The sequence below is a fragment of the Pagrus pagrus genome, assembly GCF_965226575.1.
Source record: "Pagrus pagrus genome assembly, chromosome: 19".
Classification (NCBI taxonomy): Eukaryota; Metazoa; Chordata; class Actinopteri; order Spariformes; family Sparidae; genus Pagrus; species Pagrus pagrus.
Window position 1 is genome coordinate 25,115,486 of NC_140203.1, and position 23,631 is coordinate 25,139,116.

Here is a 23,631-nt window from a genome sequence, read left to right on the forward strand (position 1 = left end):
GCTGCAGTTTGTTGCTCTCTCAGCTTTCCTGTCTGTATCTACACCGTCAACTTATACAATGCGGGCAAAACATCTTGAATCAAATGTTATTGAACCCATTTTTAAACAAATGCATAACCCAAGTCATAAGCTCACTCCTTAGGGACCCTGCCAGATGAAGGGTACTTCACAACAGGCATCCGACTCATTTACAGTTGAGACAACAAGCAGCCTTTCACTGACTGGTCCTTTTATAATGGAGTCCACGGTTATATTTGTAGCTCAACAACTTTAAAAGACAAAATACTTCAGAACAGCCATAAACATAACCTGAATCAACACACTTTTATTGTAAATCATGGAAAAACATGCCATTTGTGTTAGGAATTCTGAGGAGTACATCAAGAAACATATAGTACAAGTATTTTAGGAGGTATCCATCGTCTGTACAGTCTCGTCCACAACCTCCAGGGCCAGTGGGGTCACCAACTTTGTCAACACACCGGTGGTTCCCCTTTTGTACTTGTAGTCACCAGTTCTGTATCAGGAGACAAGACGACAAGTGGAAGAATGAATTTCAATCAAACCTGAACAGTTACATAAGCAAGTCTTTGTTAGTGGCTTGTTTAATTAGATAGATTAGATCACGCATCTGAAATACTTCATCATCAGCAAAGCACGCCACTTTAGACAACAGACACAGGTAAAGTCAAACTGAGACGGCCAAGTCCATAGATTTTAATTCAAAAAGCTGGTTAGTAGCAAATTCAGATGAGCACGATAGGCGGCGGCTGTTAAGTCTACACTCTACCACATCACTCTGCATCTGTACTCACAGCTGCAAGGCTTCAGTCTCATTAATTCTTCAAGCAGGACAAGCAACAAGACAACAAGTCAACAACCAGTTTATCAAGTGATTGAAGTTAATGATTAAATGATCATGACTGCAGTGTCCCAACATGCATCTGGACTGATGTGGGATGGAGACAACAGCACATCCTCCTGTACACTTGTGAACAGCTGGTATTCATCTCATGTCACAATCTGAAAAAAACTTTCCCAATGAGCAACATAAAATCACATTCCAGGCTGGACAAGTATTTAAACTGTTGGAATTACCAATTGTAATAAACATTTCAGGGTGCTGTTCTAGAAAAATACGTTTAACAAACCAACCTACGAAACCCAAGAGTTTTAAGTCAGTTGGTTCAATCAGCTCTGAGGAGTTAAGTGCTTGTGTGGTACATGAAAAAAGTACCAACAATGGAGGTCTGATTGTATACTTCACCGTGACAACAGATAAATAATTCCTGTTAATCCAGTGGATTGTGTATGCAAGGAATCAAAAGAGAGTAATGTGGATGAAATTCTACTACAGATGAACAGTTCTCACCTGACCCCCTTCTTGTTGGCCTCATCATGGGGCCGGAGGTAGTCCACCTTGCCCTTGGTGATAACACACAGGTCAATGTTGCTGCCAGAGCCCAGGTCATTAAAGATACCTGCAGCGATGGCATCTCGCACCAGCTGCTTGGCTGCGTCCTCCTATGAAGAAGACACAGAATCAGAGTAAAACACATGATTGTATGCTGTGTTGCCATGAATGACATGCGAGTGGTGTACGCTACTCACCTCCATGTCAGGCTTGTAGCGGTCCTCAAACACTGCCATGGCAGCCAAGGACCCAGAGCCTTTGGAGAGAAAAAAGCTGTTCTTATCCATGTCTTCAGTTCAGTCACAATACATCACCACATGGCTGTTGTCCAAAACATTTCATTTAATGTGTCTTCTTTTTATCATTAATGGTGCTTTGTTTTGGAGAAGACATTTTTAATCAGAAGAGAAAGATCTTCATTGTCTGATTTTTTAGTTTTTTTAAATTTCATATTGTTTTACTTTGTTTATATGTGGCGGACCCTGCCACCTTTCTAGCTTCAAACAGTGTTCTGGGACCTTATTTTCCTCTGAGAGCAGCTTGTTTTCACTTGTGGAAAATGATTTATATTTCCGAGTTTCTATTATTACTTCATTAATATTGTGAATATTAAAATTCTGAGTTGGAATTTCTTCTCCAAGTGCCCCTTTAAAAAGAGGGTGTAGGTTTTTTTTATATATATTGGTGGAAACAGACCTTAACATGTAAATAAAATATTATTCCTGTCATCAAAATGCTGAGTGAGGTTCAACACAGACATCAGTCAGTATTAGTCCTCCTCCCACCACTGCTCATTTCCTGCAGGTACTGCTGGTAGACAGAGGGAGGGCTGGTTTGTCTCAGTCAGCAGGAAAGTTCACAAAAGTTTGACAAATTTAAGAGTCTAGTACGTGACAAACTAAGCTAAAGAGTTACTACATACATTCAGCTTTAGTTCAATTCCTCAGCGCATTGCAACTTATGTAAGTGAACAGAAAGCAACCACCGTACTTAGCTCACACTGAGCTATAGAAGTGGGGAGCCAAAATAATAATAATAAAACATATAGGAAGAATGTGTAGGACACATCTGTACGTTGGCCTCAATGTAATAAATGAAAACAAATGCAGTTGACAAACACTTAATCTTTCAAAACTCCATCAACACATCAAGCTTTAAATGAAACATGAGAATGTGTAGAGATAGTGGTGTGTTGTGTTTGAGACGGACCCATGGTGACGTAGGGCAGCTTGTCAGTGGAGCCGTGAGGGTAGATGCTGTAAAGGTGAGGACCATTGCAGTCCACTCCACCCAGGACCAGAGCAGCTCCAATGTAGCCCTGATACCTGAACAAACACACAGTTAGCAGCACATTCACATGTCTGTGCATATCAGAAACTTGCTGTTTCATACTGAGAATACAACATTTAAGACTGCTTTTTGATATAAATGACAGGACTAATCTTTGAATCTACGTGATTACGTACTTTGATTTGTCAGGTATTTTATCAATCAATCAATCTTTGTTTTTTCAGAAAATCTTTCTCATGATATACAGTGATCCAGTTTGAAGAACATACCTAAAGAGCATTTGTTTGAGCATGCGGTTAGCGGTGGCCACACGTGGCAGCCTGCCTGTGGAGAGGGAGTGCAGCTCCAGGTTGGAGGAGATGATCTGAGTGGTCATCTCTGTGTCTGCAGCTGTTCCTGCTCCACAACAGCTGGACAACAACACAATTACACAGCAGTCCATCAGTTACACATCATCTCAGCTCCATCACATAAATGTTGAAAGAATAAAACTCTCTTAAAACCACTATATGTAAGATTTGAACATTCAAACACAGCTTGTGAGCTTTTGCCACTTACTAAATGTTGGGGGAGATGTAGTGGATCTTGGAGCAGTTCTTGTCTGCCACCACCATGCCCTCAGTGGCTCTGGTGTCAGCTCCGAGGATGACGCCATCCTTTCACAAGGAAACACAAAACATTACTCAGACTCAGTAAAGCCATCCTCTGTAATGCTGCTTGTTATAGTGCTTTAAAGCGAAGTAAAACAATACGTCTTCTAACAATGAGCCTGTCTGCCGAGACTTCCTTTTTTTGTTTCTCCCTTTAGACAATCAATGGGGTCCGTTCTCCAGTTCGATACAAGTGTCTTTTACCCACAGACAAATTACACTTACATATAATTAGATTTTTTTCCAAAAATGCACACAAAAAATTATGTAATAACTTCTGATAACCGATTAGAGACAGCTCAAGGTCTCACCCCATCCTCCATATTGCCCAGATCCCAATCACATTAATCCATGGAATGTGCCGCAACAAGCCCAATCCTAAATATCCCTAAATTCCTCACACTGGACCATTAACCACTTCATAGGATTGTTAAAATGTAATCATTACAACTCAAATAAGCCAAAGCCTTATTAGGTATTACCAGCGCTGTTAAGAGACAGGGTTAACCTGAACCCTCTCTCTACATGGCTCTGGGTATAACCCAGTCACCGACTGTTTTTCTAACCCTATCCCTAGGAGTGTAGAGATGCTGCATCTCAAGCTGCAAGGGTCTCTGGTTTTGCAGAGCGCTGTTTTCTCAAGAACATCCAAAATACATCATTTAAACATTGCACTTCATTGCAGCGGAGTATGAAGTTGATCGGATGAATGTTGACAAAATCAAGGAACAGAAACAAGAAACTGAAAACAGGCACAAAAGGAAAGCAGTGTTAATCACTCTGCTCTGTGTATTTTTGTGAAAGACTGATAAATGGGCAGTTGTTTTCAGCAAGTGAAAATGAAAACATTACCACTTGTCCTCCTTCATGACCACATGTATTCATGCTAATCAGTGTAAAGACACAGATATAGATTCAACTCAGTGTAGTAGGATATTGTGAGTTTGAATACTGATTTACACAATGGGCTGAAAATAATCCACAAGAACACAGACTAGCACAATAGCACTTATTATGTACCACATACATATTTCAAGCAGCCTGGTTTCTGTCACTTACCTTATAGACAACACCACAGATGGTAGTTCCTGTTTTACGAGCAGCGGGCAAGCTGCATCCCACTTTGTTAGCTTCACCTTCCAAAACCACATTTCTGAAATTAATAGTATATAAAAAAAGTTTTAAGACGCATGTATAACTATATGACACTGTAATAAACAAAGACTTAATACATCTTAACTCTGTTGGTAACCTGGAGCTGCAATTTTTATTAAAAACTAAATCTTGGACCATGGCTGTGTCCGAACATTTTCAAAATCTCTAAGCACTGACAGTCTGGTAGGTTACTTGTGATACAGGTTCTGACCACAGTGAGACCAAATTCCCACTGAACAAAGTTCATATTAAATCTCAATAGGTTCTTATTCAAACTATATTGTGCTTTAGAAGCCTTTATCATTTCACCTTCTGGGTTCACCAGGAGAATTATCTGCAGTTAACATATATTTCAAAGAAAACTTAGATAATAGTTTGATCACATTTCATTTTTCCACGTGAAAGACTTTGAACTGGATCTTTGCTAGAGAACACTATGTCCCCACAAAATCACTTTTAAACCATATAATTGAATTAACGAACAGTAACGTTACTTGCGCCTGTGTTAAATCCTTTCTCACACTGTCTCCAGTATGTGTTTTGCTGTACAAAGTCTCGAGTGCTCTGACCTGTTTTAACGTTACTGGCCTAACTAACGTTATGGTTGCGAGCTGAATATCATGAAAAGAAACTTTTCGCCAACTGTTTTCCTCGTAAACAATTATATTTACGGAATAAACATAAATAACTATAGTTTACTGCGACACCGAGAAGGCATTTATTAGATCGATATTTTCAAGTGAACATTAACGTTACAGCTAGCATGGGGAAAAGCCTGAGTCATTGTAGGGGAGCCGACTCACCATGAGCTAGCATCACAAGGAAAACACGTCTATTCTGCAAGTTGTCGATATACAAAAGGCAAAACCTGATTAAACTCAGTCATGTAGTTATTCTGCGCTGTTTCTAATCCGTTGAAAGGCGCTTACCTCTTGCAGTTTTCGAAACTGAAACCCCCGAGCGCCGCTCTGCTCACTGTCAACGTCGCCATCTTGGTGAATGCGGGTTTGTGTTTCCGGGAAGTAAAGGAAGCGGCTTGTTAGGAATGATGCATTTGTGGACACCGTGTAAACCCGTAAATGACTGGTGACCAATATATAGAAGTTCTGTAACCTGCTTTAACATCCCTGAAATGGCACCGAGTCGATCACATTAGGTACCCTAGTGTTGTCTTGACATAGGCTTTACATTACTGAAGGTCTGACGTTTGCTAATTGTAGTAGTGCCCATTTAAACCTGAGCGCTGTCTTGCTGGCTGTTCTGTCTGTACAGTTGGACTGCAGACTTGATCGCCACACTGCACTGACTCCAGCATTCATGTTAGAGTCAGGCCTCTGTGTAGGCTACATGTGGACATCATCTCTGCTGATAGTTTAGGTAACCGGAGTTGAAACGTTTAGGCTACTTGCACTGCAAGACATGATGAAGGGGCGAAAAGTCTCAGAAACAGCAATGATGCTGGGATCAGAAGGTTTAGCAGTTTAAATCCAGGACCGTCTTGTAGTATTTAAGACACAAACCAGAGTAGAATACATTAATGCAGTACAATACTGAAAACAACTATAAGGCTTATTTTACTTTAGGAAAATGTAGAACTCCTTTTTCTTGAATGCAAAAATATAAAAGTAGATAATAAAGATAATATTAGACTACTTACAACAAAGCTTCAACAAAAGGACAAGCCCAAAGAAGTTTGACACTTGGATGTAGCTCTGTTGTAGTGCAATAAGAGAACACTAAGACTTTGAAAATAAAATAAAATAAAATACATATTTATATATATATTTTATTTTTATGCAGTTATACACATAATACAAATACAGATACAAGATTCTTTCCTCTTTTTCTGTGGGCTTTTTTTTTACTTACTTCAACAACGCCTCTATTACCATTATTTTCTATTTAACTTCTTTCCCCAAAAAACTTTAAGCCAGTTCCTTTCACTCACCAGCCCATATATACAAAAACAAAAAATAAGAAAAAAAACTATGAACTAAGAGCCAGAACAGAGAATCTGACACTCCAAACTATTTACACAAATGGGGAGCCTACAGTAAGGTAAGAGAAAAAAGAAAAAAAAAAGGGCCTTTGTACTTTAGAAAACATTTAAACAATTCAGAGAAGTCATAAAAAATCTGCTCTCGTTGGGGTAATATAATGGATCCATTTATTCCAAATACAATAAAATGTGTTTTTTCTTATATTTATTATGTAGGTTAACTTTTCCATTTTAAAGATTTCAAAAATAATGTCAATCCAACCATGCAAAGAAGGTGGAGCTGAAGTTAGCCACTTTTTAGTAATATTTTTCTTGCTTGCTGCCAGAAGGGCCTGCAACAGTTTTTTTTTATCACTTCTCAAATTATTGACATTTCTCAAATAAATACTTTCAAAAGTAAATGGTATATCAATTCCAAATACAGAGTTTAGAGTCCTATGAACCTCTTTCCAATATGTATTCAATTTAGGACAGGCCCAAAATATGTGGTAATGGTTAGCTTCATCTGAGCCACACTGTCTCCAGCATACTGGCGTATTTGCATATTTACCCTGGACAGGGGTCTTGAAGTATCTTATGACATTCTTCCAACAGTGCTCTCGCCAAAATAAGGAATTAGTTGAAGACCACTGAAATGTCCAAATTTCTCCCCAATGTTCCTCAGAAATAGCAATAGCTGCCTCCTTTTCCAATTTCTGTTTTATATACAGTGTTTTACATTTGTCTGTAGTAAAAAAGAGCATTATATATTCTGGAAATCATTTTTCGGGTCAATAAACTGCACGCTGATTTCAGTATTTCATAGAATGCTATGTCAGTCTGTGAGAAATTGGAGGTTTTGAATTTTAAGGTAAAGCTGTGTCTAAAATCTATTTACTTTTATTATGACAGTGTCGACAAATATCTCAAAACTTAAACAAATAAAACTGAAACTATCTGCATGGACACATACCACTGAGGAAAGTGAGAAAATTGTCATTTGACAGAGCCTGACCCATGACCCTTCAGTGCTGGATATCCTCTGACTGATGGCTTGTCCTCATTAAGAATGTCTTTTGCTATTATTGAAGCATTTCGATCAGTAAACCTTTTCATTCACATTGTGTCAAAAAGACTGAGACCACTTGAAAACCTCTAATGTTGTCACGTAAACATGTAAATAACCAGAGTTTGAGGATTCAGAAAATCAGAAGTGTCAGAAGAACAGAGAGACTCCAAGCAGCAAAAATACTGTCAAAAGAAGGCTGTTAGAGGTCTTAGAGGACACTAAAGCAAATGAGGGACGATCCAATTACTGAAAAGTCTGAAAGTCATGGACATTTTTCAAAGATTAAATTTTTCACTTAAACTGTTAAGCTGTGTTATCATTTGTCATTAATGGTCTCAGACTAGTGGACCCTGTCATATAGAATTAATTCACCAGCATGTCAGACGGATGACATATTATGATTTAAATGAACTAGAGTCACTATTAATAAACATACATTTAATTTAATACATTTAATTTCACCAGGTTCCCTTACTTTCTGTCAGAGGTTAGCTGTACTGGAAAATCAGATTCTGTTAGATTAGTCCCAACAGAATACCTGTTCTGGGCCAGTTACATTGTGTATTTAATCATGCTGCCATGTTTTGTCCTTGAAAAGGATGGATGCCAACTCGATGCCAGCTGGATGTCAAGGTCGAGTAGGAAATGCGCTCCAGTGAGGTGGACAAGATCAGATAGGGCGCCTCCACAAAACCAGATGAGTGCATTATGTTGATTAAGCCTTTTATTAAGGTACAAAGGGCAAAACAGGTGGCACAAGGTGTAATCAGTGGGATCTCAGTGACCGATAACAAAGATTTAATGTGCCCTGACTTTGAGCTGCAGGACGTGCCCACTATCTTACTCTTCCAAAATGTTATCTTGGACTAAATTACATGCTGTGTCATGCGTCACAGCATGTATATTTCCAAAAGGCTAAAGTTTGTGATCATGCAGCAGCTACCGACCTCAGCATCATTAATCATCCCTGCTGGGCTGATCAGAACTCACACTTGTGGCCAGACACTGCCTAAGCCTACAGACCTTCATTTAAAATTATACTCCACATCCAAAAGGTTTCCAAAATACCAGATACACCACAACAAAAACAAAATCAAATTATGTTGAAAAACACATTTGTCTTTTAAGCACATAACACATACTGTCTGTATATATGATATATTTATGAACTGACGTGTACGTACAGTATGTTGTATGTTGAATGCATTCCTCAAGAAAAAAGAAAAACTTTGCCCATGTTTTTTGTTGATTTCAGACATTAAGATTCAGACTCTGATGACAATGTATTATATCCACAGAAACTGTTGTTGAAATCCTGGAATTCGTTTTCAATGTGTTGTGTAAAAAACAGCTGTGTTGTCTTTGTGATGTTTTCCTTGCCTCAGTTGCAGGCTGACACCTAATAACCTTTAACGAACGAGTCACCACATAGAAAACTAGCGCATGACAGACTCGGAACATGTCTGACATGAAGCACGCATTATTGTCTGGAGGTCCTGAATGCAGAATGCTTTGATGAAAACTGACATTATTTTTGTTTGTTTCTTTATAAACAATACACAAACAAAATGTCAACACATCGACACTAATTGTAAAAAGTCCTTTATTGAACACAAAGTAGAAGTATGCACAGAATGGGTATTTCAAATGTATAGCTGAAAATAAACTTTTTTTTGTATAATGAAATATGTTGTGTAGGATCTCTCATCTCATCTCATTTTCTTGTCCGCTTGATTCCTATTAGGGTCGCGGGGTGTTGCTGCTTTATCCTCCCTTTCGGGGGGTTGCGGGGCTACTGGGGCCAAATCCAGTTCTCAATGGGCGAAGGTTGTGAAGGATGTAAATATGAATTTACATTGATGCCATTTGGTGATAATATTTAAATAAACACAATCTAAGTCAAATATATTGTCTTATAATATACTGTGTGCTTGTTTTGTTGTCTGACAAGATATTTCTTCTTACCAGGACATTTTTACTCCAGAAAATTCACTTGTTTCAAGCTAATTTGTCCTAAATTATCATAATAAGACATAGTTACTTGTTACAGAATTTTTTTTTTATTGGTTCTGAGTAATGCTTGAAACTAGAATTACCGGAATCCTACAGCTGTATTGATCAACACTGACAGGTACAAAACTATTTTGTCTAAATCAGAATTTCTTATTCTAAGCTTTTGTTATTTTGCCATAGGTCTTACATTTTCATTTTCACCTTGACCACCAAGGGTCTTAATTGTGTTTTTGCGTCCTTTGTTCTGCCCATATGCAGCCTCTGAATATGGCTACTGAGTCCTCAATAATAAATTTGCCCAAATTAACATTTCTTTGAGCAAGTCAATCTTTTAGTAGTAGTAAAAGTACATTAATCTTAGAAGGGATTACTTATTTTAAGCACAACATGCTACTTTGTAGTAGCCTATCCAGGTTAAAATAAGTTCACTGGATGCTAACTGTCCTAACAAATGGTATTGGTGAGGGAGTGATTAGCACTCAACAAGAAGGTTGTGTAGCTGCTGGCTGCAGCTGGTCTGTTGCACATGACCTGTGGTGGGTGAACCAGCGTGTAAGTTTAAGCATTTTTTCCCTAATAATGAGAATATAATTATTAAATCTTTTCTTTGCAGCAAGACAATAAAACTTGTTTTTAGTCTGGCTGCACTACTTTTAAGATATCTATGGGTTCTTTGACATATTTCAAGTAATATTTGACCCATTTCATTATTTTTTTTCTTACTTTTGCAGAGACATGGAGAACGGACTGAAAGCAACATGTAGACTGCACTAATTTCATTAAGGTTGTCCCAATTCATTTGAAAGATTACAGTCTAATTACAATAACAAATTGAACCAGTTTCATGTGGCCTCATGACATCCATACACAGCACACTGAGATGTCAAGCTCTGCTGCTGGTTGTATAAAAATACAATCTACTGGAGCTAAAATGTATCTCATTATTTATAACTCATCTTATAATTGATTTTAAGTAACAGTTATGGAGCAGCTTTGGTTTTGTTTTTCGTCATGTTGAAGGCTAGCAGTTTCCTGTCTTTGTGCTACAATATAGGCAAAACACATTCCACACCGATGTCTGTAAATGATGCACAGAGATGAAATCAACATCGTCATCAACATCAACATCTCATCATTTGATGCTCGATTTAATGGCAAACATATGTAGTTTGTATATGTATATGTCATTTTTTGTACATAATATTGCTAAAATTCAGTTTTAAAGCACAAAGTATACTTGATTTATGGGGCCATTGCCAATGTTGATATTGGGGAGTAAAACAAATTCTGATATCAATATATCGGCTGATATACACACATTTTTTTGCAGTGATCTCTTGAATTTGATTATCAAACACTTGTGACAAAGATTTATAATGAAGGCAGGATATTTTACAGTTCAACAATAAACTTTACCGTCTAAAAAGACATCATTGCACTAAAAACAGTAAACCTACTGGTAATTTAACTAAATCACCCCAAATGTCTGTTTTCTACATTATAATCTCTAAAAAAGTTTTCATATTGGTGTATATTGGCCAACATATACACCAATATAGATGTATCTGTGATAGGCCAATATCATTTGATAATACCGACCAACAAATTTATTGGTTGGGCTCTCGCAAAAAGGGAAATACCCGGGATAATCTCATTGTTTTAGACATTTGTTACATCTTGATGCTTCCATATGCTAACATGTGGACAATCACAGAGCCTCTGAGTCTTCATGTCCAGCTGCGCTTGGCATGGAGCATCTCAATGAGCAGGTTGTTGCAGGGTACCTCAGCGCTCAGGTGTTTGCAGTACAGGTAGTCTTCAGCGAGCGTGCTGAGAGAGCGTAACTCAGACAAACACAGCAGCAGGTGAGCAAAGCGTCCAAGAAGGTGAGAGGAGGTGCACACTGTGTACTCCAGCAGGGCTCCTTCCACCTGCTCCTGCACACTCTCAATGTACTGATGGTCTTCAAGCTGTTTCACATCTGGTCAGCGGGGGAAAATGAAGTAACAAGGAATGAATGTATATTCAGGTCTCTACTGCTATGTCAAAGAGAACTGGGGGTAAATGGACTGTATTAATGAAGCACTTTTCTAGTTTTCAAAGCATTCACCAATTCACACACACATTCATACACTGGTGGCAGAGGCTACCATGCAAGGTGCCACCTGCTCATCAGGAGTGACAACAATTCATACACACTCTGTTTCTTGCCCAAGGACACTTTAACATGTTGACTGCAGGGAATAGAACCACCAGCCTTCTGATTGGAGGATGCCTGATCTACCTCAGATGATCCACAGCCTGTCTCAGTCAGTAACACAGACCCAGTATTGGCACACTGACAACAGATGGAGCAAATTGGGTGGAGTTAAGGACGGAGGACTGTAGTGGGAGCAATGGGTGTCAGGTGTGATTGCGTGACAATGCAAGGGTCAGGTAGGAGGGTCCCTTGGCATCCTTCACTGCACCACACAACCCATAGGACAGAAGCAGGATTTGCTTTTTTTCAAGACTAACTCTGTTACTAAAGCTGTACACGAGTTGAAGCAGCCATCTGTGTTTGACCAGTGAGGAAAGCTCAGCACTGCAAATACGGCTTCCATAATTCCTGAGCCATCCAAAACTACTTCCTCCAGAGCAGGGAGGGAACAGAGAACCTGTTCCTCTGGTCCACATGCAGGTAAAGCCCTGAACCCCTGGAAACGCTCTGTTTTTGGAAACATGCTATAATTGCACAGATGTTTGCATTATTGAAACGTACCTTGGCTGAAGGCACACATGTGAAACTTTTTCCAATCTGAATTTTTATGGATTAAAAGCCTCAGTTGTCACTAACCTGGGTTAAACAGGATGAGGAACTTGATGCATGCAAACTCTTGGCGGTCCACCTTTAGGATGTGGAGCTTGTCAACCAGCTCCTGTCCTCTCTGGACTAGGCTTGCCAAGGTAGGACCAGCATGAGAGGCTATGTATGACAGCTCCATCTGAACCAAACAACACATGCAATGACATGTGGAACAGTCATGGATGTGTTCTTCATGTCACTTTTCTGATAAAGAGGTAACTCACCTCCCGCCCAGTGACCAGCAGCAGACTGCCCTCTCTGCCGTACAGGACCTGTCTGGAGATGATGTCCAGAAGCAACAGCTCACTCCAGCAGCTGTGTAGCAGCTTCATCTGGTCACTCACCTCGGAGCAGAAAGAAGGATTTAAAAATAATTCAAGTACATTTTTATACAGTTCATCAGTTATATTTTAACACATGACCCTTTCATCTAATCTGACCTAGCTCAGACCATGACAGCTGACGATGCTCACGTGTTTAGCAGGTATAATCTACCCGTGAGGCTGATGGAAATGTCATTATACACATACAGTATTTGGACAGGTGGAAGGTAAACCAAAGTAAAGGACAAGTTAAAGGTTTAGACCAAAGTTTTTACAATCCATCCTCTGTGGAACATGAACGCCTGGAACAACTTCATGGCAATTCATCGATCAGCTGTTGAGACATTTCAGATTGGACTGAGTGTAACGTCATTCATCGTAGGATGCTCGACACTTTTGATAACTGTTGCCTGAAAGAATTTAAACAGCCACACAAGGTTTTCAGTTAATACTTTGGTGAAAGGTTTCAGTTGTCTCCATGGTAGCCAGACGCTATCCTCAAGCTGGTGTGCTTAATTACATAATATTATCTGATTGTCCAATCACATTGCGGAACAAAATATGATGAGGACAGCAAAATGTCGATATTTGTTTTAGTTAAAAATATGTCATTTCTGTTGAGTGACGCTCATCTGAAGTGTCGTGCACCCCACCATAAATGAGGGTGAGGGTTAGGTGGCTAAAAACTAAACGCTCAGCTCTGCCTCTTTACACCGTCATATTTGAGTTTGTACTGGAGTGGAATCTAAATGTCTTGGATGCAGAGACTTGAAATTACTTCATCCTCATTGTGGAACATGAACTTGGTTTGCCTATCATGCATGGACAGCATGCATTTCTGTTTTCATAACTTTGGGGTAGGGACTACACATGGGAATGCTTCGTCTGCAGATAACTTGAATGTTTCTTATACTAACTTTTAAAAATATCAATTTGATATACATTTTCATAAAAAACAAAATGATATACTGTAGGTCTGCAACATGTAATTGTGATATAGTATTCGTATATTATCCAATAATCCAAGATAAGACTCAACAGAAAGCATTATATCATAAATACCACTGTAGAGCCATAAACAGAATCAGGATAAAATTGTATTTTTCCTTGGATCAGCTGGTTGAAAATGTAGAATTAGAGGAGAAATACGCACAAAATATGAATAGAAATGACTTAAGAGGGGGTTTTATGGGTGTGCATAGTGTGCAATGACCAGAATACTACAGCACAATTGGGCTGAGCTGTTGAACTGCACTCATTCTTGTCACCATAACTGCCATACAGCACTAGTTTGGTATCACTACACCATCTACTTTGCCTCTCCTACAGGGACACATGGCAAGATGCTGAACTTGCGCAGGTGAGAAAACAACACAACAAAATGCAGCCAACAGAGACAGAGGCAGTCATCTTCCTGTCTCATGGGAGGCCTTTAATGTGTACCATAGCCCAGTCAGCACTGTGTAGAATAATTCAATTTTGAACACAATTTTCATAATTTTTCACTGACTTTTGACATCATTCTTATGTTTAATATTTAGAGATTGAATTTTAAGCACTGGCATGGCATAGCAAAGATTTTGTAATTCTGGAATTGTATTGCAATGTTAAAATGTGATAGTCTAAACCCATTCAGTATTCAGCTGACTAGTAGAGCTGAATGCTCTTATTTCTGTCAGCAGAGTGCAATAACTGCTCAGACAGTGTTTCAGTCTCTTCAGTCAGACCTGAATGTACGTGTGATTCATCCTGTCAGCATGTGCTCATCCGTCAGCACATTCCTGCTATAGGAAGTTAAAGGCAAACATGAGCGTGGCTGTTCAATGTGTGAATGTGTAGGTGTGTGTTTGGTTGTGTGGGCAGGTGCATGTCTGTCCAGGATCAGAGTAAGTCTGCAGTCACAGTGAAATTTTGATTCACAGATCCATGTGTGGTCACATTTGCTCTTTAGACCACAACAAGATCTGTAACAACAGTTGGATGGTTGAAAGATGCTGTGGGCAGTAATCACCTGCTGCTCTTAATCCAAAACCTGTGCTTTCTCCTTCAATACTGACACATTTAAGTCTGATCACTGAGTGCACTGACATTGTCTTAATTTGGAGGCAACCTAACAGTGAGTGCAGCTAATCCTATCTTTGAGCTGATAATAAGTTTTGTATGTTAAGTAAAAGCAGTATGTATGTAAAGTATCTTTTAACTCCGGCTGTCAAATGTAGGAGGAGAAAAAGTGAAATGTGTCTCTCAGTTGAAGTGGAGCGGAGTACAAGTAGAAAGTTGCAAAAAACGGAAATACATAAGTTAAATACAAATATATCTATATGAACTCTAACTCTATAAAGCATTGTGGGACAACAGAAGGATGGTGTGGACGGTGCGTCTTGTAGTTTGCTATGAGCTCAAAACCCAAAACCAACAGACAGGATCTGACCTTGAGTTGTTTGAAAAAGATGGACGCACGAGCCCAATCCACGATGGAGAAAAGCGTCTGGTCAGCCATGAGGCACATCAGGCTGAAGGTGCTCCCGTGTTTCTCCCAGCCCGTCTGCTCCTGCAGGAGATGAGCAGTGATCTTATTCTGCAGCTGCAGCTCATCTGGATCACAGCGCAGGAGCTCCATCACTAGGGGAGGTATCCTGGGACCTTGTGGAGAGAAAATACTTGAGTCTGAGGCAACTCCTGCAGCAGAGCCTGGTGGACTTGCACAGTTGTTAATGCACTCTGACTTGACGGTCCAGTTTGAGAGGGAGGTGCACTGGTACTGGGTGGAGGGCAGTGAGCACAGTGATGGAAGCTGGTAGCTGATACACTCATTTTGTCCTATGGGTAGGGTGGTGCTCTGAAGGATGGGAACTGGGTTGAGGCCACCATTAAAGGTGAAGTCTCTGTGGTGGGTTGAGGAGACCAGAAGTGGGCTGCTCTCTATTCTGAATCCACTCGCTTCAATCAAAGCCTTCCTCTGCTGCTTGAGGGCACGGTCTCGCTTGTACATGGGACCAAACTTGTTTCTGCCACCTCGCATCCGATCTGCACGAACAGCTGATGAGAAAGGTTCATTTGTTTAGAGTTATATTTCAAGCGATATCTGTTGATATGGACACTCTATCCTACATGTCAGATAATTACTTAGGCTGCTCATTCAGAGGGCGAGATGTAAATGGACTTCTCAGCGTGTCGATGTCATACTTAGTGTGCCCTTTTTGTCACAATACTAACTTTACTCCCAAGTCAATTTTTAATCACAACAAACTAACACAATGAAATGCTTTATAAACCATTTACTAAGCAAATATAAAGGTTTATAAACATAACTTCATAATGGCCATCCTCATAATGTTTATAGATGAACTGCAAGTATTTATCATTATACATTGTGGATAGATAGATAGATAGATAGATAGATAGATAGATAGATAGATAGATAGATAGATCGATAGATAGATAGATAGATAGATAGATCGATAGATAGATAGATCGATAGATAGATAGATAGATCGATAGATCGATAGATCGATAGATAGATAGATAGATAGATAGATAGATTATTATAGGGTTTCACATATGGGGCATCAACTGAATACTGGGTATCTACCGACAAAAGGTATTAGGGGTTAACAACATTTAGTTTCAGAGGGAGCGAAATAAGCGACACTGCATGTACATTCTAGATGAGTCCCTGTTGAATAATTACAGGGTACTGTAATGTTTTTACCGACTAACAAGACAGGAAAAATGTGAAAAACAGTAACTGTGTTGATATCACAATGCATTTGTAATGTTATATTCTACTACATTTTAAAATTATGATATAAATAAATGATAAAAACATACCGTCAATTTAGTATAAATCATTATTGCTGCTGGTGAACAAAGGTGCACCTCTGTAGCTATGGCTATCAGACCATTATCTGTATGTTTTTGAAATAATAATTAATTAATTAATCAGATTATTGCCTATTGTACTTTTTACTCCACTACATTTATCTGATAACTTAACAGATAGCATGCTGCATAGAGCAAAAACAGCACATTGTTTTTTAAATTAATCTATTTGATTGGCAATCAGGAAAAATCCACTCCAATCAGTAGTCAATCCACAGTATACAGCATATAGACTACATACATGTAAATATATGTGTAATTACTTGTATTTGTATTTTTTGATACTTAAGTATATTTATTCAAATAATTTAAGACTTTTACTAAAGTTCTGTTCATATGGGTGACTGTCTCTTTGACCAAATTAATATTTCAACACAATATCTTTACTTACTACTCGAGTATGACTTTTGGATACTTTTTACAACACTGCAGAATTGGATGATTGATATTCAACTTTACAGCGGACCAATCAGCAGCTTGGCAGTATGTCAAATTAGGAAATTATGATGACATAACTGTTTTAAAGTTTGCTGACTGGAAAAAGGTTCTATGATTTATTAAGATTATTATTTAATTAACATATCCAACACTGCTTCCAATTATTATTATTATTATTATTATTATTATTATTACTATTATTAAAGGGGCACTATGTAAATCTGGAAAAGAAATTCAGGAACTCAGAATTTTAATATTCACAATATTAATGAGTAATAATACAAACTCAGAAATATGCATTTTTCCATAAGTGAATACAAGCTGTTCTCAGGGGAAAATGACTGCACTGTTTGTAGCTACTAAGGTGGCAGTAAGTAAAGCAGTATAAATTGTGCTGTCCTTTAAGGTCAGTTTGTTTATTCAGTTGATTCAGTCATGAAAAAAAGAGTTTGATTATTCAACAAATTATTATTTGTTTGTTTAGGCAGAAAAAAACTACAACAGAACTACAGGGTGCTCCTTTAAGAAAACAAGGATAGAAAAAAAGAAAACAGTTGTAACATCGACCGCACCTCGATAAAATAAAATCCAGTTAGGATAAGACAATCCTTTAATTTCGTATTATATGACCTTCTCATATTCAATGTAAACTTTTTGGAGACATCAAAAACATGTCAATAATTAAGGAAGGTTGTGCACAGTGAGGCTGGGTCTCACTAACCTCACGTTAGCACCTCCTTACCTTCCAGCCGCATGCCGACATGCAGACACTTCTGGAACCTGCAGGACGGACAGCGCTTCCTCTGGGTCTTATCGATCCTGCACTGCTGGCTCTCTGCGCACACGTACTTCTTGTTGTTCTGGACCGTTCTTTTGAAAAAACCCTGCGCGTGTTGAAGAAGAGGAAGGATCCACTTGGAGAGGGCAGGTATATGCTTGTGGATAACTGTTTTACAAGCTCTCTACCTTTTCCTATAAAGCTATGCAGAACTAAACAGTCACACAAACCAAAACCACCAGAACAAAAGCAAACGGATAAAGGACGGGTACCTTGCAGCTTTCACAGGTGAGCAGCCCGTAGTGGTACCCAGAGATCTGATCTCCACAGACCGGACACAGCTCCTCCAGACACGCCTCATGTCTGCACTGCATTCTGGAGAGACGCACCTGAAAAAGCCAACATGTGACTGCTCTGTTCCATCAGCCATCTCTGAGAGAGAGGGGCACAAACAACGCTCAACTTTGACTTTTAAGAATCAACAGAGTCTGACACCAGAATCTGTCCGCTGCAAAACCAGGGCAGACACGTAGTCAGTAGAAAACTCTTTGTGCCGTGTACTGACCGTCCTACCTGTTCAGTCAGTGTCCAGCCTCTGTCAATGACCTGTGATCTGAATCAAACTCGCTATAAACGCTGAGGATTCTGTACCTGCAGATGTCACGTGGAGCGCAGTGATCACCTCTGCTCTCTGTCATCATCCTGTGGAGGAGGGAGCTCTCCAGGGTCCTGATCCTGCAGCTGTCAGAGTACAGGTCCAGGCTGACACTGCAGCCAATCAGCTGTCTCCTCACTGACTCACCTGTCTGTGTACAATATACCTTCATAGCTTTAATGAGTCCACTGTAGTGCTCTCCTGTTGAACAGCAGAATATAGTAATGGTGTCTGTTTGCCTTCTCCCTCCTGTCACTGCTGGTGGCTTGTGCTGTTTCAAACAATAAGACTGAACTCTGAACTCTTCTTCTTTGTGTTGTCTGCAGGCTGAGGTGCACTGGTCAATAACCGTTTTAAAAAAAGAAAACACAAATTCATGTCACCTCCTGGCCTCGTGGTCGCCCAGTGAACTCCTGCTCACTGAACGTTTCTTTGTTTTTTGCACCACTGTCTGAAAAAGTGAGGTACTCAAACCACTCGCCTGGCACAGCAGTGACACCTCATACCACCAGGTGTGGATGTTTTCATGTAGATTTCAGATATATTTCAGATATATTTATATCTGCATTAAAGAGCAGATGTGCAGCAAAATAAAGTGGCCACTGATTGTACTAACACATGCTGAACCTATCACCACGTACATTATGTTTTCTTTACTATTAAAGGAGGAAATGAAAGAGTTTAAAGACACATCATTACTTATACAACTGAAGGATTCATTTATATATATATATATATATATATATATATATATACCTATACCCTATACACACCTCTGGAGCGTCTCAGGTAGTTCCAGTCAAACTGCCTATTTACTCTTCTAAATGAATGCGCTATCGCCCGTATCTAAAATGAGCAGCAGTCACATCAGCTGACTGCAGACACCTCCATGTTTGAAGTAAATTAAATAAAGATGTGGACTAGTTCCCAGCTTTAATGGTATCTGTCATTAGCTACTGTATGTTTGACTTTTAAATTTCTTTGAAAAAATTGTTCAAAAAATTCCACAATTTGTAATACTACATATTTTCTTTCAAAACATAATCAACATATATTTTTGAACATTTCCCCATTGTGGGATTATCTTGTCTTTCACCAAATAATTTACTATTTTTTCTAATTTGTATTAGCTATTGTTTTTGCACATGCTCCCTTGCAGCTGCTGAAGTACCCCCAGAGGTTCACACACCCCTGGTTCAACATTTCTGATTTATTAAACAGGTAAGGATGAAATTTGCTGAGCACATTCATGCTGCTCTAAAGTAAACCCACTTGTTTTAGACGCTGTGACCTTTTTATTAATGTTCCACCTTCAAGATGAATATCACAAACTCAGTACTGGTGAGGCTCTACAATTTAGAGTCTTGACAGTAGTTACCAGTTTTTCTCCATTCCTAGAGTCTAAATCTTCAGCGTCTGTTAGCATGGAAGGTGATACTTATCTTGGGATCTGTTCAGAGCTGCTAAATCAACAGGGACCAACAAAAGGCCTTTCATCTGTAGTTGTGCTGTTGGAACATAACCAGAGGTTTTAAGTCACAAGGAGTCGACCACAAACCACTCCACACACTCAGATCTCTGTTGGTAAAGACAGGAAGAGAGGAAGGTTTGGTGTATGACATCACATATGGCAGCTGTGGGGAACATTACATCAGTGAAACATATAGTCGTCTGGCCAAGAGGAGTAAATGAACACCAGACTAAAACCACTCCCAGCATCCACTGGGAAGAGGTTAAAGGTCACTGAGCGGGAGTCAGCGAAGGACCAGAGGAACATTAATGAGAACAGTCATATCAATACCACACCAGATGGTCTATCTGAGGTACTGTAAGGCAAGATTTTGTTCTGGTATTCTCATGACCAGTAGATGGAGGTGTTGTACCACACAACAAACACGCCCACGACAAAGAAGATATGATACCCAATGCTGTAATTTAATTCATATCCTTATATCGGAGGACTTCACGCTTTACAGCTAGAACCTTTGATCGGTGTGTTGAACCAGTGTTACCTTATTTCCATCCCATGTGAAGAATGCAAACAGAGGAGTAGAGGAGCAGACAGACACACATAAAACAGAAGGACAGTGAGGGGAATGTCATGCAACAGATCAAAGTTCAGAATCAAACCAGTGACGACATCATTGAATTTGTAAATTGGACAATTAGGCTATGGGGACGCCCAGAACCATACATTGTTGTTGTTTTTTTCTCTCATTCTTTTAGTTCATCTTTTAAAGATATTTGTTGTTATTTCTTTGCTTTTCTTTGTATTTTCTCTCACTTTCTCTCCATTCCCTCTGCCCTTCACATGTAAATACACAGAAACACATACAGAATCATGAATGTCCAAACCCTTACACACACACATGAGCTGACTGCAACGTTACCATTTGTGACAACTCCGACTGTGAAAGTTACATCCACTTAAAGTGCCTGTTTTTATCAGTCGACCTCACCGAGAACAGTGCAGAAAGCTGCCCTGTGGGAGTGAGGATACACTGGTACTATTATCTAAGAAGAACCATGTCAAAGATGCCCTGTAGTCTTCCAGAGAGGATGTGAGTGACGTTTAAGAAGCTGGAGAAGGTTTTGAAATCGCTAGTCAAAATTCAAAGCAGTGTGTGTTGCAAACATAATCCTGATGAACACTGTGTACAGTGTGTGCATATGTTCCACTATTTCCACTTTTGGAAACTGTTTCAACACCCAAATCTTTCTAAAACCTTGAATAGATAAAGCCACTGGACCCTATCAAAGGCCTTTTTGTCTAATAATAGCAATGCTGTACCCAATATTTACTTTAATAGTTACTATAAATAATAGTTACTATAAATAATATTCAGCACCTGTCCAACATTGTGGAAACCTTGCCTTCCAATTATAAAACCATTTTGGTCACTATCAACAATATTCGGCAATATTTTTTGAAGACGTTTCAAAATCTGCACCTCATAACGGCTTCAGATATGTGTCCCAGCAGCTAACAAGAGATATGTAAAATAAATTCTGGTGTTTTAAGTGTGTGCTCTTGCATGTGTCTACATATTAGGTAAACATGTGTGCTCAGAGATGGATCAGTAATATGCATCAATCCAAAATACTGGTTGAATACCTATATCTGCTTTTATGGAGCCTATAGCAGCCAGTATTACATCCGTCTCTGCACCCTCAAGCTCATGTTCTCTGCTAGCGACCCCTCTGCCATATCCTTGTTAGCCTTCTGTGTTGGAACGCAAACACGTTCACGCAAACACACAAACAGGAAATTGAGTCGCTTCCACATTGACAAATCCATCATGACCCTCTTTTACCATGCTTTTATTGAATCAGTTCTATTATTTGCACTAGCAGCCTGGTTTGGGAACCTCTCTTTGAAAAATAAAAGCTCACTCAACCAAATAGTGAAGTGTTCTAGCAGGCTGATTAGTGAGCCACAGCTCAACGTGGAGACCTTGCATACAAAACAGCTACAGCGCATATGCGATTCAATTTTAAATGACAGTTCCCATCCATTGCACACTGAGTTTCAGCTTCTCCCCTCTGAGCGCAGGTTTACAAGGTGTAGAACAAAAAGACACAAAAACAGTTTTGTCCCTGCAGCCATTACACTGAGGAATAAGTCATAGCTATATTTTGCCCAGGTGATTATTTATTGCTGCTTTTATTTATTTACTCATTGCTGTATTTATGGATTCATGGATTCATTTTGTTTAATTTTCTTTTTACTATTAGTATTTTAGTTCATTTCAATATCTTAGTATGATCTGGACCTGTAAGAACTTTTTAATTTGCCATTTTTAATTTCCACTGTCCTAAGTTGGATGATGTGTGATATGTGCCTCTATGTTTTTCCCATATGTGTGTATGAGGACTCTAATGCAAACAAAATCTACCTCTGGTGCTAATAAAGTAACTTGAACTTGAACGATAATCGGTTAACTTTGGCTGTTTTGTCGCTTTACTCTTTACTTTACCAACTTTGCTGCGCCTTGGCATTACAATGTCCACACTTGAACTAGATTGAGAGGTTTTGTTGCAAATCAGTTTTTTTAGTAGAATTTGTAGTAGTTCTAGCAGATCAGTGTAAAACGTGGTTCATTGGTATGAGTGAAGTGGACAGAACGAGTGAGATAATGATGAGGTAACAGTTTGATGGACCACTTAACCTGAGGGGGCACACAAAGAGTAACTGAAGTCAAAGTAGTTCATTATTAGTTAATCAGGAACCACTCATTAAGAACAGTATGAACAAATCATTACCTAACAATTCATTAATATAGTATCACCCAGTTTGTTTTCTACAAACATATCGTTTTTCTTTTACTATACAGTCCTTGATCCAGAGTTCTCAGGAACTACTTGACCTCTTCTTAAGTGTGTTATCATGAAAATGTTACAAGTAATTGTAGCATTTCTTGTAACACATTCCTATTCTTTTAACACGTCAGAACACCTCTTTAACGGTGTTAAACGTAGAGGCAAACTTTGAAGAGATTCATAAAATGCTGCAATAGTGAAGATACAAATAAGCTCAGGCAGCAGTAGATGTTTGAACTTTTGGTCGTTCCAGTGTGGATCCTGACAGGAAAGCTTGGAGCTTGAGCATCTGGATGGAGTTCACAGGCGGTCAGAGCATCTGCTGGGATATAGGGTAGCTTTGCATGATCCAGGAGCTCAGGGTGACTTCAGGCACTTCTGGCAAGAGCCGGGGTAGCCAGGCTGCTCAGGGTTCCTGCAGAAAGCATATCCGAGCTTCCTTTACTGGCTGTAGCTATAACAAAGGTGAATGCTCTCCTCTCTCCTGGAATGTAAGCAGAAAGTAGTCTGTTGTAACCGCATGCTGTGGCACTAATTTCATATGTAGTCATAGATTTTTAATATGTATCAGTTATTAAGAAAGTACTTTATTCATTATATTATGTGGAGCCACATTTATGGCCAGGCCTGAAGTTATAGGCTGGGTTTCCTGAAGGTGTCTCAGTCCATAAAAATCCTGATTTTACCTCAGGATTTTGTCACATATGACTTTGGGTAAAGACACAGGACAGACAACCTAAACCAATCATCTTTTCATTAAACTATAAAGCATTTCCACCTGTTGGGTAAGAGCACATCTTTTCATCTGTATTCCTGTCTTA

At 39.1% G+C, this 23,631-nt stretch overlaps 2 protein-coding genes across 4 annotated transcripts; both read right to left on the minus strand.

Moving 5' to 3' along the window:
- Positions 1-305: 305 nt before the first annotated feature.
- On the minus strand, positions 306-5,546 carry psmb7 (proteasome 20S subunit beta 7). The gene is made up of 8 exons (XM_084383457.1): positions 5,439-5,546; positions 4,414-4,507; positions 3,263-3,360; positions 2,974-3,114; positions 2,624-2,739; positions 1,612-1,670; positions 1,373-1,524; positions 306-517 (listed from the first exon to the last, which is right to left on the minus strand). Exons 1-8 carry the CDS (start codon positions 5,498-5,500, stop codon positions 406-408), a joined length of 834 nt encoding a protein of 277 aa, XP_084239583.1. The 5' UTR covers positions 5,501-5,546; the 3' UTR covers positions 306-405.
- Positions 5,547-9,142: 3,596 nt separating this feature from the next.
- Positions 9,143-18,574, minus strand: nr5a1b (nuclear receptor subfamily 5, group A, member 1b). 3 transcript variants are annotated; one of them, XM_084382645.1, is made up of 7 exons: positions 18,487-18,574; positions 18,108-18,224; positions 17,800-17,941; positions 15,169-15,776; positions 12,639-12,746; positions 12,406-12,553; positions 9,143-11,550 (listed from the first exon to the last, which is right to left on the minus strand). In XM_084382645.1, the coding sequence occupies exons 2-7, from the start codon at positions 18,207-18,209 to the stop codon at positions 11,297-11,299; spliced, it is 1,362 nt and encodes a 453-aa protein (XP_084238771.1). In that variant the 5' UTR covers positions 18,210-18,224; positions 18,487-18,574; the 3' UTR covers positions 9,143-11,296. The 3 variants fall into 3 exon arrangements, with proteins under 3 accessions (XP_084238771.1, XP_084238769.1, XP_084238770.1); XM_084382643.1 differs by having other exon boundaries at positions 12,639-12,758; XM_084382644.1 differs by lacking the exon at positions 18,487-18,574 and adding an exon at positions 18,409-18,471 and having other exon boundaries at positions 12,639-12,758.
- Between the last annotated feature and the right edge of the window lie 5,057 nt (positions 18,575-23,631).

Bases quoted from the DNA above. Each gene is read 5' to 3' on its own strand.
- psmb7 (XM_084383457.1), bottom strand. From the start codon at position 5,500: ATGGCGACGTTGACAGTGAGCAGAGCGGCGCTCGGGGGTTTCAGTTTC. The intron at 3,361-4,413 runs GTAAGTGACAGA...TCCTTGTGAAAG, and splicing joins TCTGTGGTGTTGTCTATAAG to GATGGCGTCATCCTCGGAGC. The intron at 1,671-2,623 runs GTCCGTCTCAAA...TTCTCTCCAAAG, and splicing joins GCTGCCCTACGTCACCATGG to GCTCTGGGTCCTTGGCTGCC.
- nr5a1b (XM_084382643.1), bottom strand. From the start codon at position 18,209: ATGCAGTGCAGACATGAGGCGTGTCTGGAGGAGCTGTGTCCGGTCTGT. The intron at 15,777-17,799 runs GTAAGGAGGTGC...CTTTCTCATCAG, and splicing joins TGTCGGCATGCGGCTGGAAG to CTGTTCGTGCAGATCGGATG. The intron at 11,551-12,405 runs GTTAGTGACAAC...CCCGCTGACCAG, and splicing joins CCTCATCCTGTTTAACCCAG to ATGTGAAACAGCTTGAAGAC.